The sequence below is a fragment of the Equus asinus genome, chromosome 21, assembly GCF_041296235.1.
Source record: "Equus asinus isolate D_3611 breed Donkey chromosome 21, EquAss-T2T_v2, whole genome shotgun sequence".
Classification (NCBI taxonomy): domain Eukaryota; kingdom Metazoa; phylum Chordata; class Mammalia; order Perissodactyla; family Equidae; genus Equus; species Equus asinus.
Window position 1 is genome coordinate 31,739,057 of NC_091810.1, and position 24,976 is coordinate 31,764,032.

General features: G+C 37.9%; 1 protein-coding gene across 20 annotated transcripts in view; it reads right to left on the minus strand.

Annotated features, from left to right (window-relative positions):
• The window catches only part of MITF (melanocyte inducing transcription factor), a 210,070-nt gene that overhangs the window by 67,522 nt on the left and 117,572 nt on the right, over positions 1-24,976 (minus strand). For 15 of the 20 annotated variants that reach the window (XM_014836094.3, XM_070492249.1, XM_070492250.1 and 12 more), the window contains one exon: positions 16,694-16,943. In XM_014836094.3, coding sequence (XP_014691580.2) covers positions 16,694-16,943 — 250 coding nt within the window. The remainder of the gene's footprint in view (positions 1-16,693; positions 16,944-24,976) is intronic. The other 5 variants (XM_070492251.1, XM_044754341.2, XM_044754340.2 and 2 more) reach the window with 1 other exon arrangement.

Genomic DNA, 24,976 nt, shown 5'->3' on the forward strand with positions numbered 1-24,976 from the left:
AAGAGAATTAAAATCAGTATTAATATGCAAACCAAAGGAAAAGAACAATACATATATATATAGCAGTGAATCACATTTTAAATTCCCCTTTCCCTGTCCTTATACTCACTGATCAATTGTAAACAAACATCCTTAGCCTCAACTCGTTTTCTGCTTAATAAAGGAAAGAAAATAAAAGCTATAGAACATTCTGTGACGACAAATTATGTCAGAAATGAATTTTCATGTTAGCGATTTAGTAAACCTGAGACTTAAATATTTAACATGGGATTTTAAGACATTTGTGTCAATAAACTCAGTTTTGTCAACTCCCTCATCATCTATTCCTAATAAATCTGTGCTCAGTTTCTGCTTAAAAGGCCTTGAGGAATGTCTCAGAAATGCAGTAAGTGAAAGTCAGTATTAAATTATTACTGTTGTAATAATGTAACTATAATATAACGTGACATAATAATATACCAAATAAAATACAATAATATAAAATAATATATATAATATAAATAAGACAGATATAATAATCCAATATCTAAATAACAATAAAAGGTTTTCCAACTCACCTTTTGCCACCTCAAGGTCACCTGAACTACAGTGGAACTGTAAGCATTATATACCCTGAGGTTCTTTATCATTACATCTGTGTGTCTAACACTTAAAACAAACCTAACGCTTCTTTCAAGGACTTTGAAAGTCCTTTGTTGTCTTCGTCTTATCACAAATGAAACTTCAGTGATCTGTAGGGAAGCACCTCTCAAGGAAAAAGACAGCTCACTGAATGTCAGAGCTAGGAGAGACTGTCAGAGGTAGTCTGAGACCAGCTAGTCAATCTGCGGACACTGAGGCCCAGAAAGGCAGCTTTCCCAAGGTCAAATTACAGGGCCACGCATGGACGTGGGTATCATGCATTACGTTTGATTTCAGGGCTGTAGTATCGATTGTAAAGTAGTGAACGTTGCAAGATCGGTTGAAGGGAATGGCCTTTTGTCTTATCTCAAGATATTACGTATCACAGAAATAAAATAAATGATTTAATAGCAAAAATAAAGGTCAGGAAAGAGTTAGCATTGAATACAGAACACTCAAGGGGACATGTTTCTAAAAGATAAAAAATAAAAGGAAAAAATTTTAAAAAGGAAAGATTAAAATTTTATACAAATTATAAGATATGGGGGGGTGGGACAGCAGGATCTCAGACTAGAAAAAGAAAATGGACGTATCACGTAAGGAAGAAGTCAGGTATTTGCGGAGCATACAAGTCAAAATACTTGGAGATGAGATTAAAAATAATTACATAACTCGATTAGCAGTGAAAACCTTCTGAATGCAGATACTGGTTTCCATCAGTTGACTGGCTCTATAAAGAGGGCCCTTGGTCTCGGGATGCGAGGCTGTGCTTAAATATATTTTGAATCTCTACCTGCCTAAAAATAATAATGCTTTCAAAAGCAAACACTTGGGCTGGCCCCATGGCTGAGTGGTTAAGTTTGCGGACATGGCACTGCTCATCAAACCACGCTGAGGCAGCGTTCCACATGCCACAACTAGAAGGACCCACCACGAAGAATATACAACTATGTACTGGGGGGCTTTGGGGAGAAAAAGGAAGAAATAAAATCTTTAAAAAAAAAAAGTGAACACTTAACAAAATCATATATGGTCACTTATATTTAGCCAGAGTTCCAGGGCCAAACCTGTTGACTTCTTAGCTTATGAGTGAAAACTTAATTTCAGAATCAGGGAGAATTTTGACAGCCCAACACCTATTAATTTTTCTTGAGAATTTAACCCCAATTTTTACCACCTTCTTCAAAATTTTCTACAAGTAAGGATTTAACAGTTGCCTAATTTGGTTGTCAATCATCAAAACAACTTGTAAGAATTTTAAGTAATGGGTGTAATTTGGGAGGAAGCTAAAAACTGGCCAAGCATCTCACTCTCCCCTGAAAAAAAGTCACTGTTAAGGCAATCTACATAGCCAGGAGATTTTTAAGAATAAAAATTCCTTGCTGTTGAAACGTAACTCATGAGTTATCAGTTAAAAGAATCTTTATACATCCCATATACCTCTAGAGAAATTAATTCCAGATTGTATGTAGATTCAACTTTCCTCACCTTTTGCCAAAGCAGTAATCTTTTAGTCATTTCTCAAGAACCCATTATGTGGCTCAATCACTGTGGCCCAGGTGTGTGTCTTTAGTTGAAATGCTGATGACAGTGATCAGCATTAATAAGTATTGTTCCAGGCACAGTACTAAGTGCTTTGCAAGCACATGTCACTTATTTCTCACAGTAACCCTGTGAGCCAGAAACCTTTAGTATCCCTGTTGTGTAGCAAGGGAATTAAGGTTGAAAGGATTTGGACACTGCCCATCTAACTCTGGAGCCCATGCCCCTCAACACGTATGCTGCAACCAGAGAGCAGGTGTGGCATGTCATCAAACACCTTTGGGCAAGAGTTCTTTGAATGAGTTTTAATTGAAAAATAGAAACCCTAACAGAAAAGCAGAGTAGGTCTAGGAAACGAGGGTCATGATCAGTGCAGAAGTTCGCAAGGGGTGGTTACTTCCGATTTTCTCCTCTTACTAGGAGGGCGGTAAAAATCCGTGGCTCCCGGTGGAAGAAAAGCGCACAGTAGGGCTGCTATGTGAGCCAGGCCTCTTCTAAGGCGGCAGTTGGGTCTGCATGCTGGGTGTGCAAGTTAAGGACTCAAGCATCAGAAAGAGTTGGTCTTTCCCAGGAGCTTCCAAAAATGAACACTGGTTTTATTCCAACCAGGGGGCCTCATGCACTGGATATATTGCCTTCGGGCAGAAAACTAATACTAAAAAAAGAAAAAAGAAAGAGAAACACTTTCTGTTGATGTCAATGCTCCAGTGTAAAAGGCAAAGCCAAGACTGGGGCCACGTCAGAAAAGACCTTTGATGTCAGAGACTGACCATCAAGGGCCCGCTGCTTGGGAAATTATAGATGTTTGGGTCCCTCAGACTCTCAAAAGGCCATTTTGTGTTACCATTTAATGAAATCCAATTTGCAAAAAAGAGCAGATTCCAAAAGTAGAATTTAAATAACACTTCATAGTTTAAAAAAAAAAAAGGTTTCCTCAAAAGAAGTAGCTCTTAACCTTTTTTAAAAGTCAAATACTTCAAGGCCCTATTTGATTAGGAGTTGTGCTTTTAGTTTTTGTTGATTAAGAAAATGTCTAAAGGGGCCGGCCCGGTGGCGCAGCAGTTAAGTGCGCATGTTCCGCTTTGGTGGCCCGGGGTTCACCGGTTCAGATCTCGGGTGCAGACATGGCACTGCTTGGTAAGCCATGCTGTGGCAGGCGTCCCACATATAAAGCAGAGGAAGATGTGCACAGATTTTAGCTCAGGGCCAGTCTTCCTCAGCAAAAAGAGGAGGATTGGCAGCAGATGTTAGCTCAGGGCTAACCTTCCTCAAAAAAAAAAAAAAAGAAAACGTCTAAAAATGAGAAAAAAAAAGAGAAATATATGCTTAGGTATCAATTTGTACTTTGTCCATCAAAGCAGCATCTAAATTTATTTGAAAAAGAGATGTATGGTATATATGTAAGTGAGGTAGATATTTAGTTTACAAATATTTGTGGACAAATGGATTCATTGACCTCTCAGAGCTCCTCCAAAAGCACAATGGTTGTTGCAGCTTAAAGTGGGAACCACTGTGTAATTTTAGAGTTTCTTGTTGTTTATCCCCAAGATTTGACAGGATTAATCTATTTTTATCAACTTTGCCTAAGTATAAGCATGTAATGGAATGTACCCCAGTACAAAGGACTCTCAAGAGCTACTGGATATTTTGCAACTTCTACTGATCAGTTTTACACAAATGCAACATTTCCTTTGCTTGTCTTCCCCCTCTCCTCTCTTCTCACAGTGCCTACCTCTTGTACCACCGTTGAAGATCTGCCATAGCTCTTTACATGTTTACTGTAGGTCTAAGAAGTCCTACAGTAAAGAAACTTGGTTGACTTTATTTGCACCAGCATTTCCCAATTTGTCTTATGTTTCTTACAAATTAACTTCCAGGTTTCTACGGCAGTGATTCTCAAACAGGCGCATGGATTGAGAGCATCCAGGGCCAGCTAAAACACAAATGAATAGCCCTACCCGAGAGTTTCTGACTCAAAAGATTTGGGATGGACTCAGGGAATCTTCAGTTCTACAGAGCTCCCAGGTGATGCAGGCAGACCCAGGCACACTTTGAGAACAACTAAGGTACAGAGCACTTTCCAAGAAACAACATTTAGGGTTAAGTTCTACAGATCTTAGGTTCATGTCAAACTGAATGAGGATTTTACATCAAAATTAAATGCTCTTTCACAATGTTCTAGTTTTTCTCCCATCTATAAAATATCAGTCGTCCTAAGTGTCAATAAAAATGGGCACAACAACCCAGGCTCTTAAGACTGTATTAGGAATTTTATCAAGATTATGCCAATTAATGAGTTAAAAAAATTCTGATGGTATATGATTTTAATGCAAACCTGGAAAGCTACTAGGAAAATTGAAATCAACTTTACATGGCCTGCAGGTTTATTAACTGATTTTAAGACGATAATAAAACAAGTAATAAACACTGAGAAAACATACAATTCCAAACCAAGGAAATCATCAAATCTGACAACGCTGTGATTTTCCTCCCTGGAAGTCACAGCACACTTAATATTTTTGCTCTTTTGGTTTTCTTGCTTGCTGTAATTGAACAAGAATGCAACTTTATAGGCTCTTAATATTATATGAAGAACACAATAAATCTCTCCAAGATAGTTTACTAATCCCAACACAATCAACTCATGTTTGCATTAGGAATGACAAAGTACCTAATAAGATATGTTATCATTTTAGGTATATTATTTCTGGTTTAATAAATGGTCAAAAACTACTATCAAAACAGAAAATGTGAGAGCCTAGTGAATAAGAAAAGGAGAAAAAACTGTTTCATTGAATCATCAGCTATGCTGAAAATTCCTCAAAATATACTGCAAGTTAACTGAGAACAGAAATTGTCTTAGCAATATCAACATGAAAAAAAATTGTATCTAGAACTCTGCCAAAAAACTAGTTTTCAATACCCCACGTTAGTTTAGCTACTACTGAATGTATATTTAAATAACTAAGATTAACTAATTCCTTTTCCTTCAATGTCTTTTTTGCACCAAGAACTTTGATGAAATGCTTATACACTCCCAAGGTTTTAGATATCTTCAACACACTGGACAGGTGCTCTGTAAGCCTGATATGTATAAATTTGAAAAGAAACTGGATTGAGAGTATGAGTAAGATGTGTGACTGAGTCAAGGACTGTCACCTCACTCAGGCCTGAACGGAAGGCTGTTGGCAGAGACAGGTCCAAATGCCAAGTTACCAAGGGTGACTCTTCACTATGCTCTCCTGCAAGAGGCTGTTTTTGACAGGAAATGTCAACCACACGTGAGATATGTCTGCTAACCTGAGCTCTAAAGGGTTGTGAGAAAGACAATAATGAGTAACTTTTTGTTTTCTTTGGTGGGGAGGTAGGCAGCGGGAAAACAATAGTATTGGTTAGGTACAAGGGCAGCATATGAAGATGGCCAACTTGGAGATGATAATAATTACTATATTCAGGTGATTAATAGTTAGAAATTATTATATTATTCATTACCAACAACAATAAAGCAGAATCATTTTTTGAGCACTTTCCATCTACCCAGCACTGTGCTAAATGCTTTAGATCTGTGCTGTCTAATAGAGAAGCCACAGGCCACAGGTGGCTACTGAGCACTGGAAACGTGGCCAGTGTGACTGAGAAAATGGATTTTTAATTTTTGTTTCATTTGAATCTAAATGTAAAGACTTATACTCAATTTAGCTTTTGGAAATCTTTTAAATGTTTGAAAAACTTGGGCATATGAATCAGCTTTTTCAACTGTAAATCTTATAAAAGCTAAACACAGATCAAATAATTCTGATGAAAATTTAGCCTCTGAATTAAGATATTCTTCCAGGTGTAAAATACATACACAAGTTGAAGGCTTAGTATAAAAGACTTAACATGAAGACAACATCAAAAAAAGAATGTAAAAAAAGTCTTATTAAAAATTTTTATATTGGTTATATGTTGAAATGATAATATTTTAGATACATTGGGTTAAATAAAATATATTATTAAAACCAGGGTCGGCCCGGTGGCACAGCAGTTAAGTTTGCACATTCCAATGTGGCGGCCCAGGGTTGGCCCATTCGGATCCCAGGTGCAGACATGGCGCCACTTGTCAAGCCATGCTGTGGTAGGCGTCCCACATATAAAGTAGAGGAAGATGGCCACGGATGTTAGCTCAGGGCCAGTCTTCCTCAGCAAAAAGAGGAGGATTGACGGCAGATGTTAGCTCAGGGCTAATCTTCCTCAAAAAAGAAAAATATATATATATATATACATTATTAAAACCAATTTCACCTGCTTCTTTTTACTGTTTTTAATATGACTAGCAGAAAATTTACATTTACATATATGGTTCACATTCTATTTGTATTGGGCAGTACTACTTCAGGTGAATTATCTCATTTAATCTTCAAAAAGACTCTTCAGAGCAGGTGCTATTACCTCCATTTCACAGATGAGGACACTGAGGTCCAAAGAGAACAGGAAACGTGCCCAAGCTCACCCCGTTAAGTATTGGAGCCTACTTTTATCTGCTTCATATGCTCCAATTTTGTTTCATCTAATCTAATCCTAGATTTTCAACAGGGATGCTGATTCTGGTTGCATCTCAAAGCATAACGAAGCACATCACTTGGTATTAATGGGAATTTGGCATCCAAATAATAATTTACTGCAGTGTTTGGATACCAAGGCTGTGAGACGAAAGTCACAAGGTTCTTTGCTCCTCATAAATTCCATCTTTTAAGATTAACCTGGCTGTCATAAATATCACCAAACACTTAACAATGCAGGAGGACGAAAGGCCATTACTCCAGCCTGTCTTACCAGACGAAGGATTCAAATTAAATTCCATCAAACCACAGTGAACCAACACACTTTGACAAGCACCTCACATCCAAAACCTCCAAGAGCCTGGAATTTTTTTTTTTTCCTAATTTGCTCCCCCTTTCTCTTCACCAAGAGACAAAAGAAAGCCCAGTAAAATACTGAATGGAGTAAAAGAAAACACAACAAAGTTAATAGGGGGCTATAGATGGCCCTTCAGAATTTGTAAAAACACAAAAACAAGAGGGCACGTTTCCATCGCTGCACAATATTGCTTTTGTTTAAGAGCCAAGTCTCAGTCTTGAAACGTGTTGGTAATAAATCAGCAGGCATTATTTTAAATCAACCGGTTTTATGAAATAAGCCAAGAGTTGAAAGAGGCAGGACTAATTACCAACATTCCTTGATGAATTACTTAGCGGCGTGTGCTAAGTCAATGTGCGTCTACGTCTTGATCCCCAATTTTATCCCATACTTATTTCCCAGGAGGTAAAAAGAACATGTGGCTAATTAAGGCACCGCTCTCCACAGCCAGAAGTACTCAAGGTAAGATTTCTTTCGAAAAAAAGAAAAGGTTCTTTGCCTGGTACTTATTAATCTAATTTTTACTACTTCACTAGAAAAACAGAGCTAATCTTGTCACCTTTAGGCAGCCTGAACTACCATGCAGTGTTCAGAAAAAATGTTACATATTTGTAATTTAGCCAATAAGAATTTCTTAAGCCTTTCCTAACCAGCAGGAATGTCTCTGGTTTGTCGCTTCTAATTAAGTCTCAACAAAATTTCTAGCTCCTAAATTTTAATTATACAAAACTCAGGGCCAACAGGGGAGATTATGACAAAGCTATGCCTAGTGGTAAGGTAATAGAAATCTGAATTTTGCTTTTCATGTTGGGCCTCTTAACTACTTTTTAACATTATTCACAACCTGGTGATTCAAATCCTTTTATTCATTTTTAATTTTTGGGACCCTTACACCTTGGTATCTTTCCTAGGAAAGACCACTAGGGTTACATAACATGCATAATCTAGTAAACTCACTGACAGAAGAACTGTGCTCCTCAAAAAGTTGTAGGTGAAAAAATATTTGCCAAGAATCCTAAATAAAACGCATTAAGAGATGCTCACCATAACACTAAGAATATATGCATATGCTCTCCTAGTAAAAAGAAGAAATAAAGCCTCTGACCACCACCACTTCCAATCCCAAAACCCATCCCAAAGGTCACTAGTAGAAACAGTTTAGTATAGTTTCATCTAGACCCTTTTCTAGGGCATTCTCTATTTTCTAAAAGAGATTAAACAATTCTTTTCCTAGGACCACTCTCTAAAAGCCTCCTACTTCATCTGCTTCATATGCTCCAATTCTGATTCATCTCATTTTCACACGGTTATAAATTAATACGCAAAAACATCTAACTTTATAAACAAGGTCTCAAAGACTAGTGTATCGTCAGGAGCTAAATTTTCCTTAAAGTTCAGTCTGATACTCAAAGATGTCAATAAAAAGAGGCATATTCAGGGCAAGAGCCAATATTCTAGCACAGATTGCAGCTATAACCTTGAGCAAAGCCGCCGTCCTGATTTACATACTTTCAAACACAGATCCCACCCTTTATTTTAGTAGGGCAATGTTAAAATTAGATTTTGCTTACACGTATCCACAATCTCGACTGTTTAAGAGCATACCTATGGAAGGTAGTCCATCAGTGTTCTTTCAAATCCAAGTCCTTCCTTTAACTGTTGGGTTTAAGTTCGTGAAGAAGACTCATGACCGACCTTTTCACATAGTAATATAAGATTTATTACAGTTGATGTTATTCACTTAAAAGCAAAGAGAAAAACAACCAGAACTGAAGTTGCAGTTTTAAGTGCCAGAATAGAGCAAAACCTATAATACTGTAGGGAGGCAGGGGAACAAGACTATAAACAAATCGTAATTTCAGGAGAGAATTCATACGAAAAGATGTGTGTGAGTCTATCAAATTGAGTATTTCAGAAATCACTGAAAACAACACAGATGTATTATTAAAATATATAGAATATAAAGCATATGAATTATGATAGCCTGGGCCAACAGGATCTTTGAAACATAAGCGATCTTGAGTTATCCTTTTTGGATGTTGTTACAGAGACGTTCACTATAGTGTTTTTTGATCAATAATGATGACTATGACCCAACCATAAATTACCATCATGCTCAACGTGGCCAGGTGGTCTTTTTATACAGTAAGAACACACCTAGCTCTTTCATCTGGCATATGGTGGAGACGCATGGGGACACTGTAATTATTCAATATGGATGGCCTTTACTAATTCCAAATGCTTAAGATCATGGATCCTTCCGTGAAGCCTGTGAGACTCCTCTCTTTGACCTCCCACTTTGCTCTAACATATGTTGTTTCTGGTGATTCTTTAGAAATATTTAGAATACATCCTTGAGCTCTGTAGAAAACACAGGACATAGCAGGGTGTGTGCTTATAGGCAGAGACGGTAGGGTGTGGAGCCTAACTGTGTGACCACAGTACAATCTCTCTATGCCTCAGTTTCCTCATCTGGAAGATGGGACTTATCCTACCTATCCCATAGGGCTGCTAGAGGGATAAGTGAGATAACAGATACAAAATGTTCAGCCTCTCACCCAATACAGCCAATAGGTAATGTCCATGCAATCACTGCCTTTCCTTCTCCAAGTGACTTCAGGCAGAACTACATTTACACAAGTAATTCCTATAAAAATTTTAAGCTATGACCTGAAGCTCTGTAATAAACATTTGCTACAGGCCCCAGGCTACCATGTCAGTTGAGAGACACAACATTGCTACCTCTCTCTCCTAAAGTTTCTCAGGTCATTCCCTCTAGGAGACATATCACCATCAATGGTTAAGAAATCTGTGCCATGGAGTCCAACTGAGTGGGTTCAAATCCTGACTATCATTTGCTTCAGCGACTTTGGGTGAGCTACATAACCCCTTTGCCTCAGGTCCTACATCTGTGAAATGGGGATGCTAACAATAATTGCCCATAGCTAACCATGACTGCTATTCTAACAGTTCTCCAAGGGACGTACAGACTAGCTGGAATGTAGGAGTCACACCTATAAGAGCCTCGATAAGTGTTCTCTAAACACAACACAAAGAGAGGAGTTGAGAAAGATGCTGAGTACACTACAGGAATGTTTCTCAACCTTTTTTACATCATAACTCCCCTAAGGAGCCTTTTCAGACTTTTTTTTTTTTCCTAACTGCCTCTCCCACCTCCCTATCCCCATGAAATTTTAACAGGCATATATACTGTGCATCTGTTTGTATACTATGGCCCTTTAGCAACTCACAAACCATTGTAACATCGTAGATACGGCTTTTTGCTCTCCAAGAACCAATTTTTGCCCCCTTAGGGGGCAATATCACCCCTGTTGAGGATACATACTCTACAGGTCACATCACATGCAAAAGAAATTACCATTCAGAGCCAGATAAAAAAGGCCCACTCCAATTTTCAGCCCTCACTCCTAGGCCCCAGACCTTAATATTCTCTTTAAGATGCTACCCTAACCTCCAGTAGTACAGAATTACGAGAAGTGTGTAAATGAAAGGAGACTGCACCTATCAACATGGCTTCCTTTAACAGCCCAAAACAAGCAGCTGAGCAGGTGCCCCCTCACGGAAATCCACAAGAGGACTTCAGTGATCACAAAATAGCTCATAGAGAAGATGACAGAGCTCCCTGTGCCTGAAGACAAGGTGTCCCTCCTAAATCTGCATGGTTCAGGTGTCCACTGAGCACAGCTGCCCCATCCACAACCTGAGGACGTGAAACCACCCATAAAAATGGCCTTGTGGTCACAGGGGGAGAAATCCTTTCCATTTTGTGCCAATATTACGAAGTGAACATGTGATTAGAGCTGATGTTTCAATGTTTTCAGGAAAGTGGAATTAATCATAGGCTTAGCTGTGTCAAGGTTGAATACTTTGTTTTAGATAGCTGCTCCCCGTGGGTCTGCCCTTTCAAGTGGACAAGCCCTAAAAATCTAAGCAAAGATGACTTTCTTCAGCCAGCATTTCCTTACTAGTTACTAGACACTAAAAACAACGTCTAAAATTAATCAATATGCATTTACTGAGATTCTTGCCCTAGTTAGCCTGGGTTAAGTTTGATTTCACCAAGGTAAGACAACTCTATGGAGTACCTTCTTGCACCAGCCCTGAGACTACTAAATCCTCACCCACGGGAGTTCGTAAAGCAGCCTGGGAAGCAAAAGGGCCACGAGTCAGTGCCAATGCAAGCTGGTGCACACCCGTACCCTCGGGATGATCTAAGTGCTTTCCACATACAGAGTCAGAAGTCCCCATTCTGCTTAACGAAGAGCAGAGTATCAAGTAATAGTCTCAAAAAGTAGAGACAACCCAGAAGGAGAAGAAATTCTATTTCTTTTGTTCCATTTGCAAATGTGAACAAAGAGAAAGACAGGGTTTATGTGCACCTGATCAAAAATGCCTAGTGTATTTCTTCAGCCCTCACTCCCACCAAAGGCAACTGTAGGGCTGGAAAGCTGCAGAAGTCAGAAAGGCTGCAGCCCCAACTGTTAGCAGCGACTCCCTCCGGGAGCTCGATGGAGGGAAGAGGTGGAGAGAGAGGCTCTGGTTGGATCCTTCTTCAGCACTGTTTAAATCAGTTCCAAGTTAACAAGTGTGGCCCGTAATTTTTTAAAAAGTCAGTAGGGAGTTGGCCCAGTGGCATAGTGGTTAAGTTCATGTGCCCCGTTTTGGTGGCCAGGGTTCACAGGTTCAGATCCCAGGCACAGACCTAGCACAACTCATCAAGCCAGGTGGCAGCGGCATCCCACATAAAACAGAGGAAGATTGGCAACAGATGTTAGCTCAGGGCCAATCTTCCTCACAAAAAATATATATATAGTCTTACAATAAATAATACTATTTTTTAAAAATCAACAAAAATGAGTTTTAAAGAGAAAATTACTTAAATTACCTTATCTGTGACACTGAACACGTCCAAGTGATAAGACCAGGAGATTCAAAGACCCTTTAGGGAAACAAGGTCTGGGAGGATGAAGAGCTGTTTGTGGAACCTGGAAACTGAGTCTCTTTGTCTCCCTGAAGACCTTGCAGACACTGAGTTTGACTCAAAAACAAGGATACTGAAGTTTATAAACAGTCCTGAAATCAAGGCTCACAGAATGTTGGTGTAAGTCACACTGACTGGTGACAAAAGTATATGATGGCCCATGGCAGAACACCATATATGATGGCCCACAGGCTATGGTATTAGAGGAATTCTCAGATGTCCTTTCTTATGAGGACAGCGCCTCTAGCAAGAGATCCCCTAATAAGGGACCAAGGGAAGCCACTCTGAGACATGCTGCATCTGTTCCTGCTTCTTGCAGCCACCATGATGCTAATAAGGTTCTGTATGCCCAGCTAAATGAATTAGGAACAAAATCTAAATGCATGGTTGGGAATGGGAGTAGACGCTTCTGCTAATCCATGACCCACCAACCCACTTGTAACTCCACACACCCTTTTCTGTGTTTCTGTATTATACCTAAAGAATAAGCCACACCTTGAAAAGTCTACACCAGGTAGATTTCATAATTTACAGAGAAAGCCTAGCAATTCAGTCAGCCACCATTTCCCTTACTAGCGAAAACTCAAGGAATGTTGGATGTAGAACAGGGGGTCAAGGAAGCAGGACTTCCATCCCAACTCACTCGAATCACTATCCAAACGATATGCCACATTTATGAGAACCACTAGATAAAGCCAAAGTAAATTCAGCTGACAATGTAGAGGGCCCTGGCAAAATGTGTTTCTGTATCTGATGAACAGCAAGCATCATTTCTAATTCTACAGCAATCTGCCCAACTCTTTGGATTATCTGGGATGGCTTGGAAAAAAGGAAAAAGTAAAAAATAAATTCCTTCAAACTACTTAAAATATCTTAAAGTTATCAAGAAAAATTTTTCCCTTAAATTCACATAGCTTTTCTCCTAAGCAGAACAGAAAAATTCAATGTACAATCTATTCCAGAGAGAACACCTTGTTTTAAAATTTTCAAATTCCAAGGTGAAAGGAAGGAAAAGGAGGAAGTAGAGAGGGAAACCCTTGGCAATTCCCTACAAATTTCTGAATACAGAAATGTTTGCAAACTATAAATTAATGTTTTCAAGCTCTAAACTGGCAGAGTCCACGTTGCGGGGGGGAGTGGGAAGAGAAATTTTGATGAACTTGCCAGGCCAAGAGCAGAGCAACCAGGTGCTCCTCTAATCAATTAGTGTTAGAGAGCTGAGACAGTGAAAACGGATGCTTCACGGTGTGCAGACGATAACACAGTGGTTGGCACGTGATGCTTCTTTAGCTATGAGACCTGACATGTGCCCACAAGGTCTGTCCCTGGTTCCTCTGCTTCTGTGTGAAAGAAGCCAGATCAAATATCCAACCTCAGGTCTGTATGACTTGCATGTCAGCAAAACCTACCTGTAGAAGAAACTGCTTCCATTAATGGTTCTTAATGACTTTTTTTTATTAATTCACAATTTGAAATACAGGATGTGTTCACTACCGTGAAAATGCACTAGGCAATATATTCCAAGTATTGTTTAATTTATGGTAAAGAAGCATCCTTAAATTACAATACCCAATTGAATAAGGATATTCTTTGGAATCCTAGAGGACACCTCTAAATATATAGCAATAAATATATTTATTTTTAAATATATAGCCATAAGACATCATTCCATGTCATCTAACATAAAAATCAATAACAGGAATAGAGCCATAAATTAATTGAGTCAGTATAGAAACCAGAGGCCAATCTTGCAAAGCTTCATGAATTTATAGACTGAACACTGACCACATGAGGAATAAGTAATTAATTTCCAACCCCTAGTATAAATTCCACAGACTAGTACTAAGTTTACCAGAAGCAGTCAACAATTTTTAAACATGCTTTATAAAGCTTCAGATTTTAAGCATAACTCTGCCAAAGAAAAGGATTAATCTGAAAACTCTAATTTAGCTTTTCAAAATCAGTCATTCAGCCCACTGATAGTACAATGTTGGTAACTTAAATTTGTGCATGTCATCTCTGATCAAGTTCTTGCAAACCAGTGGGAGATGGAAAGATTTAACCAGGATTCTCTAGCACATGCTAGCACGTCTGATCGTATACCTACCTCCACTGAGAAGCAGGTATGTTCTGTTTTCATAGTTTAAATCTTTAAAACTTAAATGAAGAATTTACTCAGGCTACACTATGAGAAAATACTTACTCGATACAATTTGTATCATAATGCACGCGATTAACACACTCGGTATTACCCATTCCTTAAAAACGCAGTTACAGAAAAATGGTCCAAAATTAAGCAAATTTACTATTTTTGTTACTAACCATTTACTTTATAAAATTATGCTTATGACTTACAAACTATAAAAGGGAAAAGAAAAAAGGACCACATTTCTTTCTTATCTTTCTATACTAATATTTCACAAAAATATTTTCATACATAAAACTTTTGAAAATATATAAACTATTTTATAAAGTACCAAGTCTTTAAGTATCTGAAGCAATCACTTATATGATCCTCTCCTTAAAAGTGTCACTTGAATTTCTTAGAATGTTATCTTATAGGAAATCATATATTTTTATTTAGTCTTTCACTTAAGGGCGCTAAAATCTATCTAAATAGCTATCAAACCAATCCACACTGAGGCGCTAACCATTTTTTCTTCTCATTTCTACGACATACTTCACTACTTTCATACACACAAGTTAAATAGAGATCAACTACATTCAGCATGAAATATAAATTTACCTATTGCTCATTTTTAGTTAGATTAGGTCTCCCAGTTCTAATAACTTCTTTGTGCTTTAACTTCGGACATTTTTCTGGCATACCTAAATTGAGGACTGAAGCTCAAGCCAGCGTTACCAGGACACAGCAACATATGAGGAAAAATGGGTACATTATTCAAACCATTTAGCTTAGATTTTAATTTTAACCATTTCCAAAATAACATATTTTAAGTAATAAAAACAATTGGGAATGATGTCCATTTTTAGGATGATATGGAAATGATGTTTCAATAATTTGCATTTGGGTAATTTTCCCACCATTGGATGTAACCGCCTTAATAGCAATATTCCTTTTAATTATTATATTCAATATAATATCAAGTACTATAAACCACTACTAGCAAAACTCCATGTCATCTCTTCTAAAATTTGTCCCTCAGATTAAAAAAGTAGACTATTAAGGTGAATAAAACAGACATATTTCTCCACACTTTATTATTATTTAATTCACATAACTTTAAATAATCTAAGGTATAGACAAAACAATTCATGTGAACACCAGACAACTTAAACCTTAAATCTTAAATAAATAGAAACTTAGTGATGGTCAATTTTCACCCAAGCAAACAGAAAGATTTAATGTATAATCTAGTCCCAAGAGAAAGCTTTGCCTTTACTTGAGAGGAGTGGGGGAAGAATAAAATATCCATTAATTTAAGTGGCAAGATCCAGAATTTCAATCACATTAGAGGAAAACTTTATGCTAAACCTCTTGGAGCTTTTTTGCCCTAACAGAATTACAGTTGGTTTCTCTATGAAAGAGTTTCACTATTTCATCACTATATTTTGGAAGTCTTTGCAAATAAAAAACAACTGACTTTAGATTTGTTTTTAAAGAATCTCTTTCTTACGTCCTGGTAAAGATCGTACATTGCTTCCCAATTATAACACATCAGCCCCTCTATTTGCTTCATTAGTAAACTGTAAATAGTGGGAGATGTTTTTTCCAAGCACATGAATGAATGCAAAGACCAGGAATGAATCACCAGCGACATTGTTTAATGAACAGTAACACTTGGGACTCTTCAGAATGAATCAATTAGGTGAATGGGTTAAAAAAAAAATTTTAAAGTAAGGAAATTCCCCTGCTTTCGTTTTAACTCCCTTTACATCAGCCACATTTAAGAGTTGGAATGTTTATCTTTAAACAAGGAGTGTCTCCCCATGTGATGTGGAGGACACACGTATGAGATGGAATTCTATTCTTAGACTTGTTACAATTTTCCCTAGTAATTAGGAGGCTATATGTCCCTGATAGAATGATGCTAACAAGCTCCTGCAGTTTCTACTCTAGCAAGAAATCAAAGAGACCCAAAACAGACAACTCACTTCAGTTAAAGGATTACGCAGACTGGTTATTCAAGTCTTGGAAACTCCTCTACGTACAGTTTTATATCTGAAGAGAGTTTCTAAAAGAGTCAGATTCCAGAGCCAAGATTATATACTAAATAAAGAAAAAAATTAAAAATGTCCATGGAAACTATTGAGGAAAATATATATACAAGTTATGAGCAGAGGCTCCCTTCAGATAACTTGTACATTTTGAAACTTTCCCAAAGAAAGATGGAAAGACATCAAGACAACACCTATTCCTACCTGCGATTTCTCATGGAACATCAACGTTCTTCCCCCATTTAGTGAGGGTTACTATTAAATTTACAGTTACCTTGCAACCTTCTTTTAAAATACAAAGTCATGTAGAAATCAATAAAGTTGGCATTTACAAATATGATTCAGATGGGTCAATATAACCGAATACACATTCAGATAAATAAAACACCTAGATAACAGAAAATGTTGGGGAAGAGAGTTTGGCCCAACCAACAAGAGTGACATACATACCTTAAGGACTTCCATCGGCACCTGGGTGGCAGACGGAAGGGTGGTGGGCACGCTGACGTTTATGGCTGGTGTCTGACTCACGGGCACTCTCTGTTGCATGAACTGGGCCGCCTGCAGCTTCTGCTGCTGCTCCCTGCGCTCCTGCTCCTGCATCTGCTCACGCATGAGTTGCTGGCGTAGCAAGATGCGCGATGTCATACTTGAGGAGCTTATCGGAGGCTTGGAGGCCCCAGGATGCTCCTCGGAACTGCTGTGGGAAAACCAAAAAGCACATAACATTTAGTTTCCTAATGAGACTCCTCGTTTGCATTTTGGGGTATCCTAAAGTGCACCAAACTATGAAATGAGCCTGTGCAAATATAATCAAAGTTGCAGAATAGTACTCTACATAATTGAAAATCAGGAGGTGACAGGATTTAAGTCATTAGTAGTTGAATTAAAATAAGTCCGCTTGATTGCATCTAGGCATTTTTATCATACGGCTTAATTTTTTTTTGACATTTTATATCACATACTACTCATCACCACCAAATATAGTGCCGCCATATGAAGTGCCAAGAAGCAATGAGTCTTAATGGCACTCAGATTTCCACATTTAAAAATAAATTGCTTGATTTGCTTTTGTATAACTGAATCTAACCAAATAACTACTTCTACAGGGTATCTAAATTCCTTGAAGATGTCTAAAATGTTTACCAACACAGAATAGTTTAAAGAAAAGGTGAACTCTGTCATGAGGAAATTTTTCGAAAATGCAGGAAGTAAAAATCATTAAGGAAAGAAGCATTTGGACCAGAATGTTAACACTGAACTCGACCTTAGTCTTTGGGAAAGGGGGCAGAAGACAAGCTGGTTTGACAACCCAATTCTTCTCCGCCTGGTTTTCTTTGTACTGTCTTTTCTTCTGATTCATCTTGGCATGCCCTCTCCTACAAGCACTCTGCGAGTTTCCCATGAGGCCTACTTCTAACGGTTTTGGTACTTACTCTACCCAAAATTATTTAAAATGCACAGACAGTAGCTGTAAGTTAAGAAGAAAAGACTTCCTAATTTTCCTAAATCTGGGTTTCGATGCGTATCTTGCCAGGTCTATGACATCAACAAGTTACCAAACTTCTCTCTGCTTTAGTTACCATATTGGGAAAAGAGGATAACAAGAGTTTTCTACCCCTCCCACCCATTAAACAAAGTGGAAGGTGTCTTTTTTAAAATGTCTGTTGCATCATTTACATTTTAAAGCCCTACCTCTAAGGAACTTTTGAGGATTAAATAAAATAATGTGGAAAAAATCCCCTGGTACAATGAACGCCATATAGTTTGCCTCAATAAATGGTCACTGTTACTATTATTATTATCATTATCTAGAAATTCTAATTGTTTATTTCCAGCAATACAATTTTCTAAAAGATCTCTTTTTAGGGCCAAGAGTACAAAACCTTTACACCTGAAAACAGAAAAAAAGTAACATTTGAGAAAATATTCCCTCCTAAGTCACTCTTCAGGAGAAGTGTCTGCACCTGGTGCTTCCTTCCCTGAGTCTAAACCCCAGTATTGTCTTGACCTTCTTACAAAAGGCAAGATACAGCCTTTAAACCACTGACCATCCTTAGGAACTCCTTAAAGACAGGAACCTTCAAACTCTGCAGGTAACAAAACATGCCAAAGGATGAAAAAATGTTCACGTGTCACCTCACACAGTTCCAGAAACTACATAATAAAAATTATACTAGCAGCTTACCTATTACTCACGACAGGAAATTGGTTCAGTAAATTGTGATAGGCTCACATAATGTAATACTATACAGCCATCAAAAATGGTATATATACATTTATTGTTGTCAATAAAAACCACAGTATAATAAACTCAGAAAAACATCTACAAAATGCTATTGAAGGTACGATCCAATATTTCAAAAAAAAATGTTCACAACAAGAAAAAGTATAATGGCAATGTTACTCTGAGCCATTGCTGGTCTGTATTATTATAATCCTTAAAGAAAACAGTATTATCAAAAAGCTGTAAAATTGTTCATACAGTTTCATTCAGAAATTTCATTAATGGACAATTTTTCTAAGAAAATAATTTAAAGTGTGGAAAACCTGACATTAAAAGATATTTACAAATTGAAAAATATTCTAAGTCACCTAAATTTGCTCCCTACATAAGAAAGGTTAAGTGAATTATGAGGGGAGAAGTTGATCAAAGGATACAAACTTTTAGTTACAAGATGAATAAGTTCTGGAAATCTGATGTACAGCATGGCGACTATAGTTAATAATACTGTATTATATACTTGAAATCTGCTAAGAGAGCAGATAAGTGTTCTCACCACAAAAAAGAAAATAAATGGTAACTATGTGAGGTGATGGATGTGTTAATTAGCTTGACTGCAATCATTTCACGATGTACACATGTATCACAACATATACATGTATCAGATCACATTATACACCTTAAATATATACAATTTCTGTCAATTATATCTCAATAAAGCCGGGGAAAAAAATAAAACCATTAAAAAGATTTAAGCATAAAATAGGTTAAAAAAAGTAAATTATAATACATGAATTTGATAACATACTACTTTTTTCATTGCACAAGTCCGGAGAGCAAAGTAGGAAATGCATGTAATAAGAGTGAATTTAAAAGTAGGATTCAAAAGTGTATGGACACAAACACACCTGACTAGCGGGCACTATATAAAGGTGATCATAGCTGCCAGAAAGGGAGTGGAATTACAGGTAAATTTCTTTTTCTTTAGTTTTTCCCCCTAAACTATAATAAACCATAACATTTTTTTCAGTGGCAGAACATATGCCACTACCTTAAACTAATTTAAGAACACAAAGAAATGATTTGAGCAATCAAAGTCACCACTTGGCTAGAAGAAAGGAGACTGGATCCGTCACAGACAGTATTTTGACAGCAGGGTGGGAAAGGGGTGACTGTATCCACCACGCTGGTTCTCTTGGAAGTCTGCAACATTCCAGAAGACTTAAACCCTTTTTCCTTTATAGTTTCCTACAGCCTCACACAGGTGGAACAATGTGAATACCCCGCTTACTATTTTAATATCATGTGCTCAATCACGCAATAAAAGGACCCAGCCATTACTCAAAATAATCTATTCACCTGGAAGGTTCTACTAAAAGAGCATCAAAAGAAAATGTATTTTCCCACTTTGGAGTATGTGTTCAAAATTCAAATATACTTTCCTAAACGAAGAAAAGAAAGGGGGGTCGGGGGGGTGCACTATTTAAAACTAAATAAATAAATAAACGGTCTTACTATTCAAAGCCTGTCAGGTTAAAACATTCCCAGAGAGACTGATCCTTTTGATAAAAACAGGAGCAAACCTTTGTGCTGTAGCAAATGCAGCTGTGGAATAATCGCACTAATTAGCTGCTCAAGACAAGCCATTGGCTGTGATACTGGGGGAAAAAATCCTTTCAATTAACAGTAAAGCATTCTTGAGACATCTTAAATTAAAATTACTCGTTATCAACCACACTAAGGCTTCAGACTTTAAAGTCAACAACAATATCATTTAAAACATTGACTGAAATAGCCTATCAAAAAAATACGTATTTACACAGTAGACCTGTATAAATAAACGGAAACCTCACCAAAGAAAATCTAGCAGAGTTCAACTAATTGATATTATTCTAATAAATCTTCTCAAAAAAAAAAAAACCCATGCAAGGAAGAGTGGAGTCACCCCACTGCACACACTCCCTGTGGGATATTTCCATGTTTTTAAAGACGACTCCCAGATTCTCAGCTTTCCTCTCGATCTTTTAAAAATCTTTCTCTTAGAAATAATTGAAGCTGCAATTATCACCTTACAGACCAAAATGAAGCTATCAACACTTCAAAATGTAAGCAGGACCCACAAGCATAATGATTGAAACTCAAAATCAAGATTTATGTGAGAACATTATAGGTGGCTACAAAGCTCATTTTTAAAATGAGGATCTGATGCTGAAGCCACTAATGATAAGCAAGGAGAGTTGTCCAAAAGCATTTAATTTTAAAAACTAACTGAATTCATCCAGGACCGATAAAGCCCAATCTGCGTTAGATAATCCTAATTCCATGAGTCTGATTCCTTTTAATCAGATTATGTAAAGGTCATTTATTCAACAAATCGTTATTGAGTGTTTCCTCTGTGTCAGGTGCTGGGAATACCTGGTTTCTAATCTCATAGAGTTTAAAGCCACAGTCACATAATTTTTCTGAGATGCCTTAAAATTAAGTCAATTATCTAGATTACCTGACTCTTACCTAGTTCTACGTAGGAAGGAGTACATCTCACTGTAAGAAATCACCCTTTGAAAGCCAAGTGCAGAAGAGGTAAACCTTCGCTGGCACTTAGCCGAATCACTGAAGCCAGACACACAGAGTCCCTGAGAACTGGGGAATGCCCACTGGCGACTCAAGGAGGACCGCCACCAGTTGGACACCAGTTCTAGCTCATTCACTGCCGAGCAGCATGATCTTTAACGAGCCATTCAGCCTCTCTGAACCTCTCCAAAACCCACCTCCCAAATGTACTGCAGCAACTGAGGGAGCTAATATTAGCTAAATTAAAGTGCTCAGCACAGCAGCTGGAACATGGACAAGAGGCAGCCACTAAATGTGACCTGAGTTCCTACCTCGATGGCTGGATTTACTTTTAACCTTCAAAGCTGCTCCCTTCTCTGTGATGGTTGAGGTATGTGGACATGTGCTCTGAATTACCTGGTATATTCCTAAATTCAAATAGTTTATTCCACTGCTTTCAGCGAACATCTAAAATAGATCAGAAATTCCATTAAATCCAATACCGCAATAGCTGCCTGACCACCCCTCACCTTTGACAGTGATGCCAGTGTCCCTTTCCTAGACTTTATGCAGCAGCCTGTGGTCTCCACATCATAGCCCTCCAAGGCAGGAATCCAGTGGTCAGTTGAAACAGTCTCTAGCTTAAAGGAGCTGTTAAACTTTTTCCTGCATTTCCTCTCTTCAATTCCGTAGGCAAAGTCCAGGTCTGTCAGCTACTAACCTGTGACCGTGGCCAAGTTAGTCAATCTGTCTGAGCTTTGGTTTTCCTTATTTATAAAGAGTGTTTAATACATCTGCCTCTCAGCATTGTGATGAGGGTTAAAAACTGTAATCGATGTAAAAAGCTTATTAGCACAATGACTGGAACACAGTCCAGTAAAACAAAACATAGTTCAAAATTAGTAGTAAAAAAAAAAAATTAAACCATGAATATGACACTTCTTTTTTGATGCAAGGAGGCAATTTCTTCTAAGCCTATATGCAAGTTTGGACCATAGTAGATCTGTCTTTTAAGGTTTAGGCAATCCGATTTAATTCAGAGAACTTGACAAAATTTTGCAGAGTGGAGAGAGAAGATGATTTATCCTGCAATTCTCTCATGAAATAAAGTAAAAATTCTAGCATTTTTCTGCAGGAAAAATTAACCTTCATTATAATCATTCAGTTGATAGAACTCAAAGCCTAGCATTTGGCTGCACTGGGGTATAATGTAATTATGTCTTAAAAAGCAGAATGGCTGATGTTCACATACACAGTGGAGACACAGAAAGGCAATATTAACCTCACGTACAGGTGAGAAAGCTATGTCGTGGATAGGTCAAGCTACAGGGGCTTCCACATGATCAGCTGGCTCTGTCTAAAATCAAAATGCTCAGCCTCCATCCCTGGAAATTCTCATTTCAGTTTAGGTAAGGCCCAGGAATCAATGTGTCTACAAAAATTCTGCGGCTGATTCTGATGCCTGGCCATGTTTGAAAACTAATAGGGAAACACCCAAGATCACCCATCTATTTAGTAGGAGAGCTGGGACATGAACCCACATCTCTCATTCTTAGACAAGAACACTTTCTTCCGTGTTGGAGAAAAAACACATTCCATTCCCCACCTCCATCCAGTAAGCCTGACGTGAGTTCTGAAGAGTCCTTCTGACGCTGAATTCAACATGGCGAATGGAACGTAACACGAAGGACTACTCACTCCTGAAAAATGGGCTAAGAAACCAAACAAACAAACACATCTGTCCAGAGACTGCCAATGGATCGTCATGGTTAAAACTCAACTACCTTATCATAAGTAAAAGGAACTGATAGGCTGAATCTACAGAAATTGCCCCAACCAGTTTGTTCTGCTAGCAAAAAATTCTCAAGAGTCTTTTGAAAGTGCTTCCACGTACACAAGTCACTGAAATAAGAGTTGGTCAATGGATTTATATTTTAAATGAGAGTCTGGGTATCTAATATTTCAGAATGCTCAGCACTTTCATTATCTTTGTCTTTCCAGTCCTTCCAAAGCAATCACTTTGTAAGTGTAAGGATGACGTTGTCACCATGTATAGTGGAAGCAAGTACCAATAAGAAAATATATTGTCACTTGTACTTAAACTAGCTGAGAGTAAAACTCACGTAAATGTGAAAGGAAAAGATTTCACAGTTTGGCTTCAAAAACTGGGATCTTCTGGACTTCTGTCATCACCAACCTTGGGCTTTAGTGGTCAAGGAAAAAAATGAAAACCTGCCAAAATTCCAGCTTTTTCTGGTAACATTACCAGCTCAGACAATAACTACTCTAGGTTTCTGGCACAGAGAAAATAAAAAGGCTTGCGAAGGCAGCTTGTCTTTCTCCTCTCCTTCCCTTCAACAAATATTTGAATGCTTTCCAAAGGCCAGGTTCTGCTAGACATGAGGGATGTCATGGTGTCCAAAGTGGACAGTACTCCTGTCCTCTGGAGCTCTGTGCCTCTCATTGTACAAAAGGAGGAAAACATTCTAAAAATTATAGCCACCAATTATAAATAAGTTAAAATCTGAAATCTTTACTTGTCAACACCTAGACCCCAACCGGTTAGTAAAAATTGAGGACTCTCCATATCTATTCAGGATTAATATTCTTTAAGCTAGACCTTTAGCAGGTACCAGTAAGAGTAATCTCGATAACTGATTAGATCAAAAGCAAAGAGAACACTAATGAGACTCCCAATATATCAATATTCTTCAAAAGAGGGCACAAAAAAATGATACCCTGTGGTGTAGGAAGAAAACATTAGAATGTTACTTTATATATATTTTATCCATCATTTTTATTTTCTATTTTTGTACACGTATAATGTAATATGAGTATAATGGCACATGTATATACTTTATAAATAAAAATACAAATACGCTGAGAGAGTTTGCTTAAAAAAAAAATTCTTCACCTAGGAGGGATGACCAAAAATGTTTAAGAGATCTCTGTAATATACGACCAATGTTCTTCCAGGCAATTTTCATCATCAGATGTGATTTGAAGTTGGTTATTCTCACCACTCCCAAAGAGTTTCTCATTTCTATAGACTCCAACTAAGGAGAATGTCAATCTCTTACTAAAAGATATTTTCAACCAAGGATATGAGGATGCCATTTACTCATTTTATGACCACGACTGATTTCCATTTTCCACAGATACCACAAGGGGCTGGCACACTCTTAACATTCAGTTCTCTTCAGGAAATTGCCTCTGACAGCCAGACCATCAAAAAGTTACAAAGCAGATAAATTTGAGGTGCCCCACACTCCAGCTTTCTCTCTCTCATATCAAGCTTCCCCCCTAGAGCACAGTCTAGAATTCTTCTTTACTCTGTCCAAGTACGGAATCCTGTTCACGTCTAGCTGCCACGTTTTGAAAGGCTCTGAAAAACTCACTCCCTACGAGGTGTGCGTAACTCACGTGGCATGACATGACACCCCACCTAAAGTACCTTAAAAGGAAGAACTTTGTTTATCCAAAACTATGACAAGCTAATGACAGAATTCAGACATGAGTGTGAAAGTAATTGGAAGGATCTTTTTTAAAGACAGAAAGTCCTACTATCCTTACTCAAATAATTGCCCCAGGCACAGAGAATGCTCTGTCTACTCATCTGAACAACATCATAACAGGCCAGAGAAGATTCAAAGCCTTAGACTGCCATCACTTAACAATCACTGCATGTCCAGGACATATATACCAAGATGCAAAGTTTGCAATGCTGTCTGGAAATCAAGACAAAAGTACGAATTACGGTCTTAGGAGCAGTGAATGGGTGCCTTGTCACGGTTTAGGGGGCAGCCTTACAAATAGTAATAATGATTTACTGTGATCACATGCTATTTATGCCTGCCCAGCATCCTGTCCCACTTCTTTGGGAAAGTACTCTGATTTCACTTTGAAGAACCAGCTTCCTCACTTTCAGTTTGTAACATACCCCAGGCTTGAAGAGCATA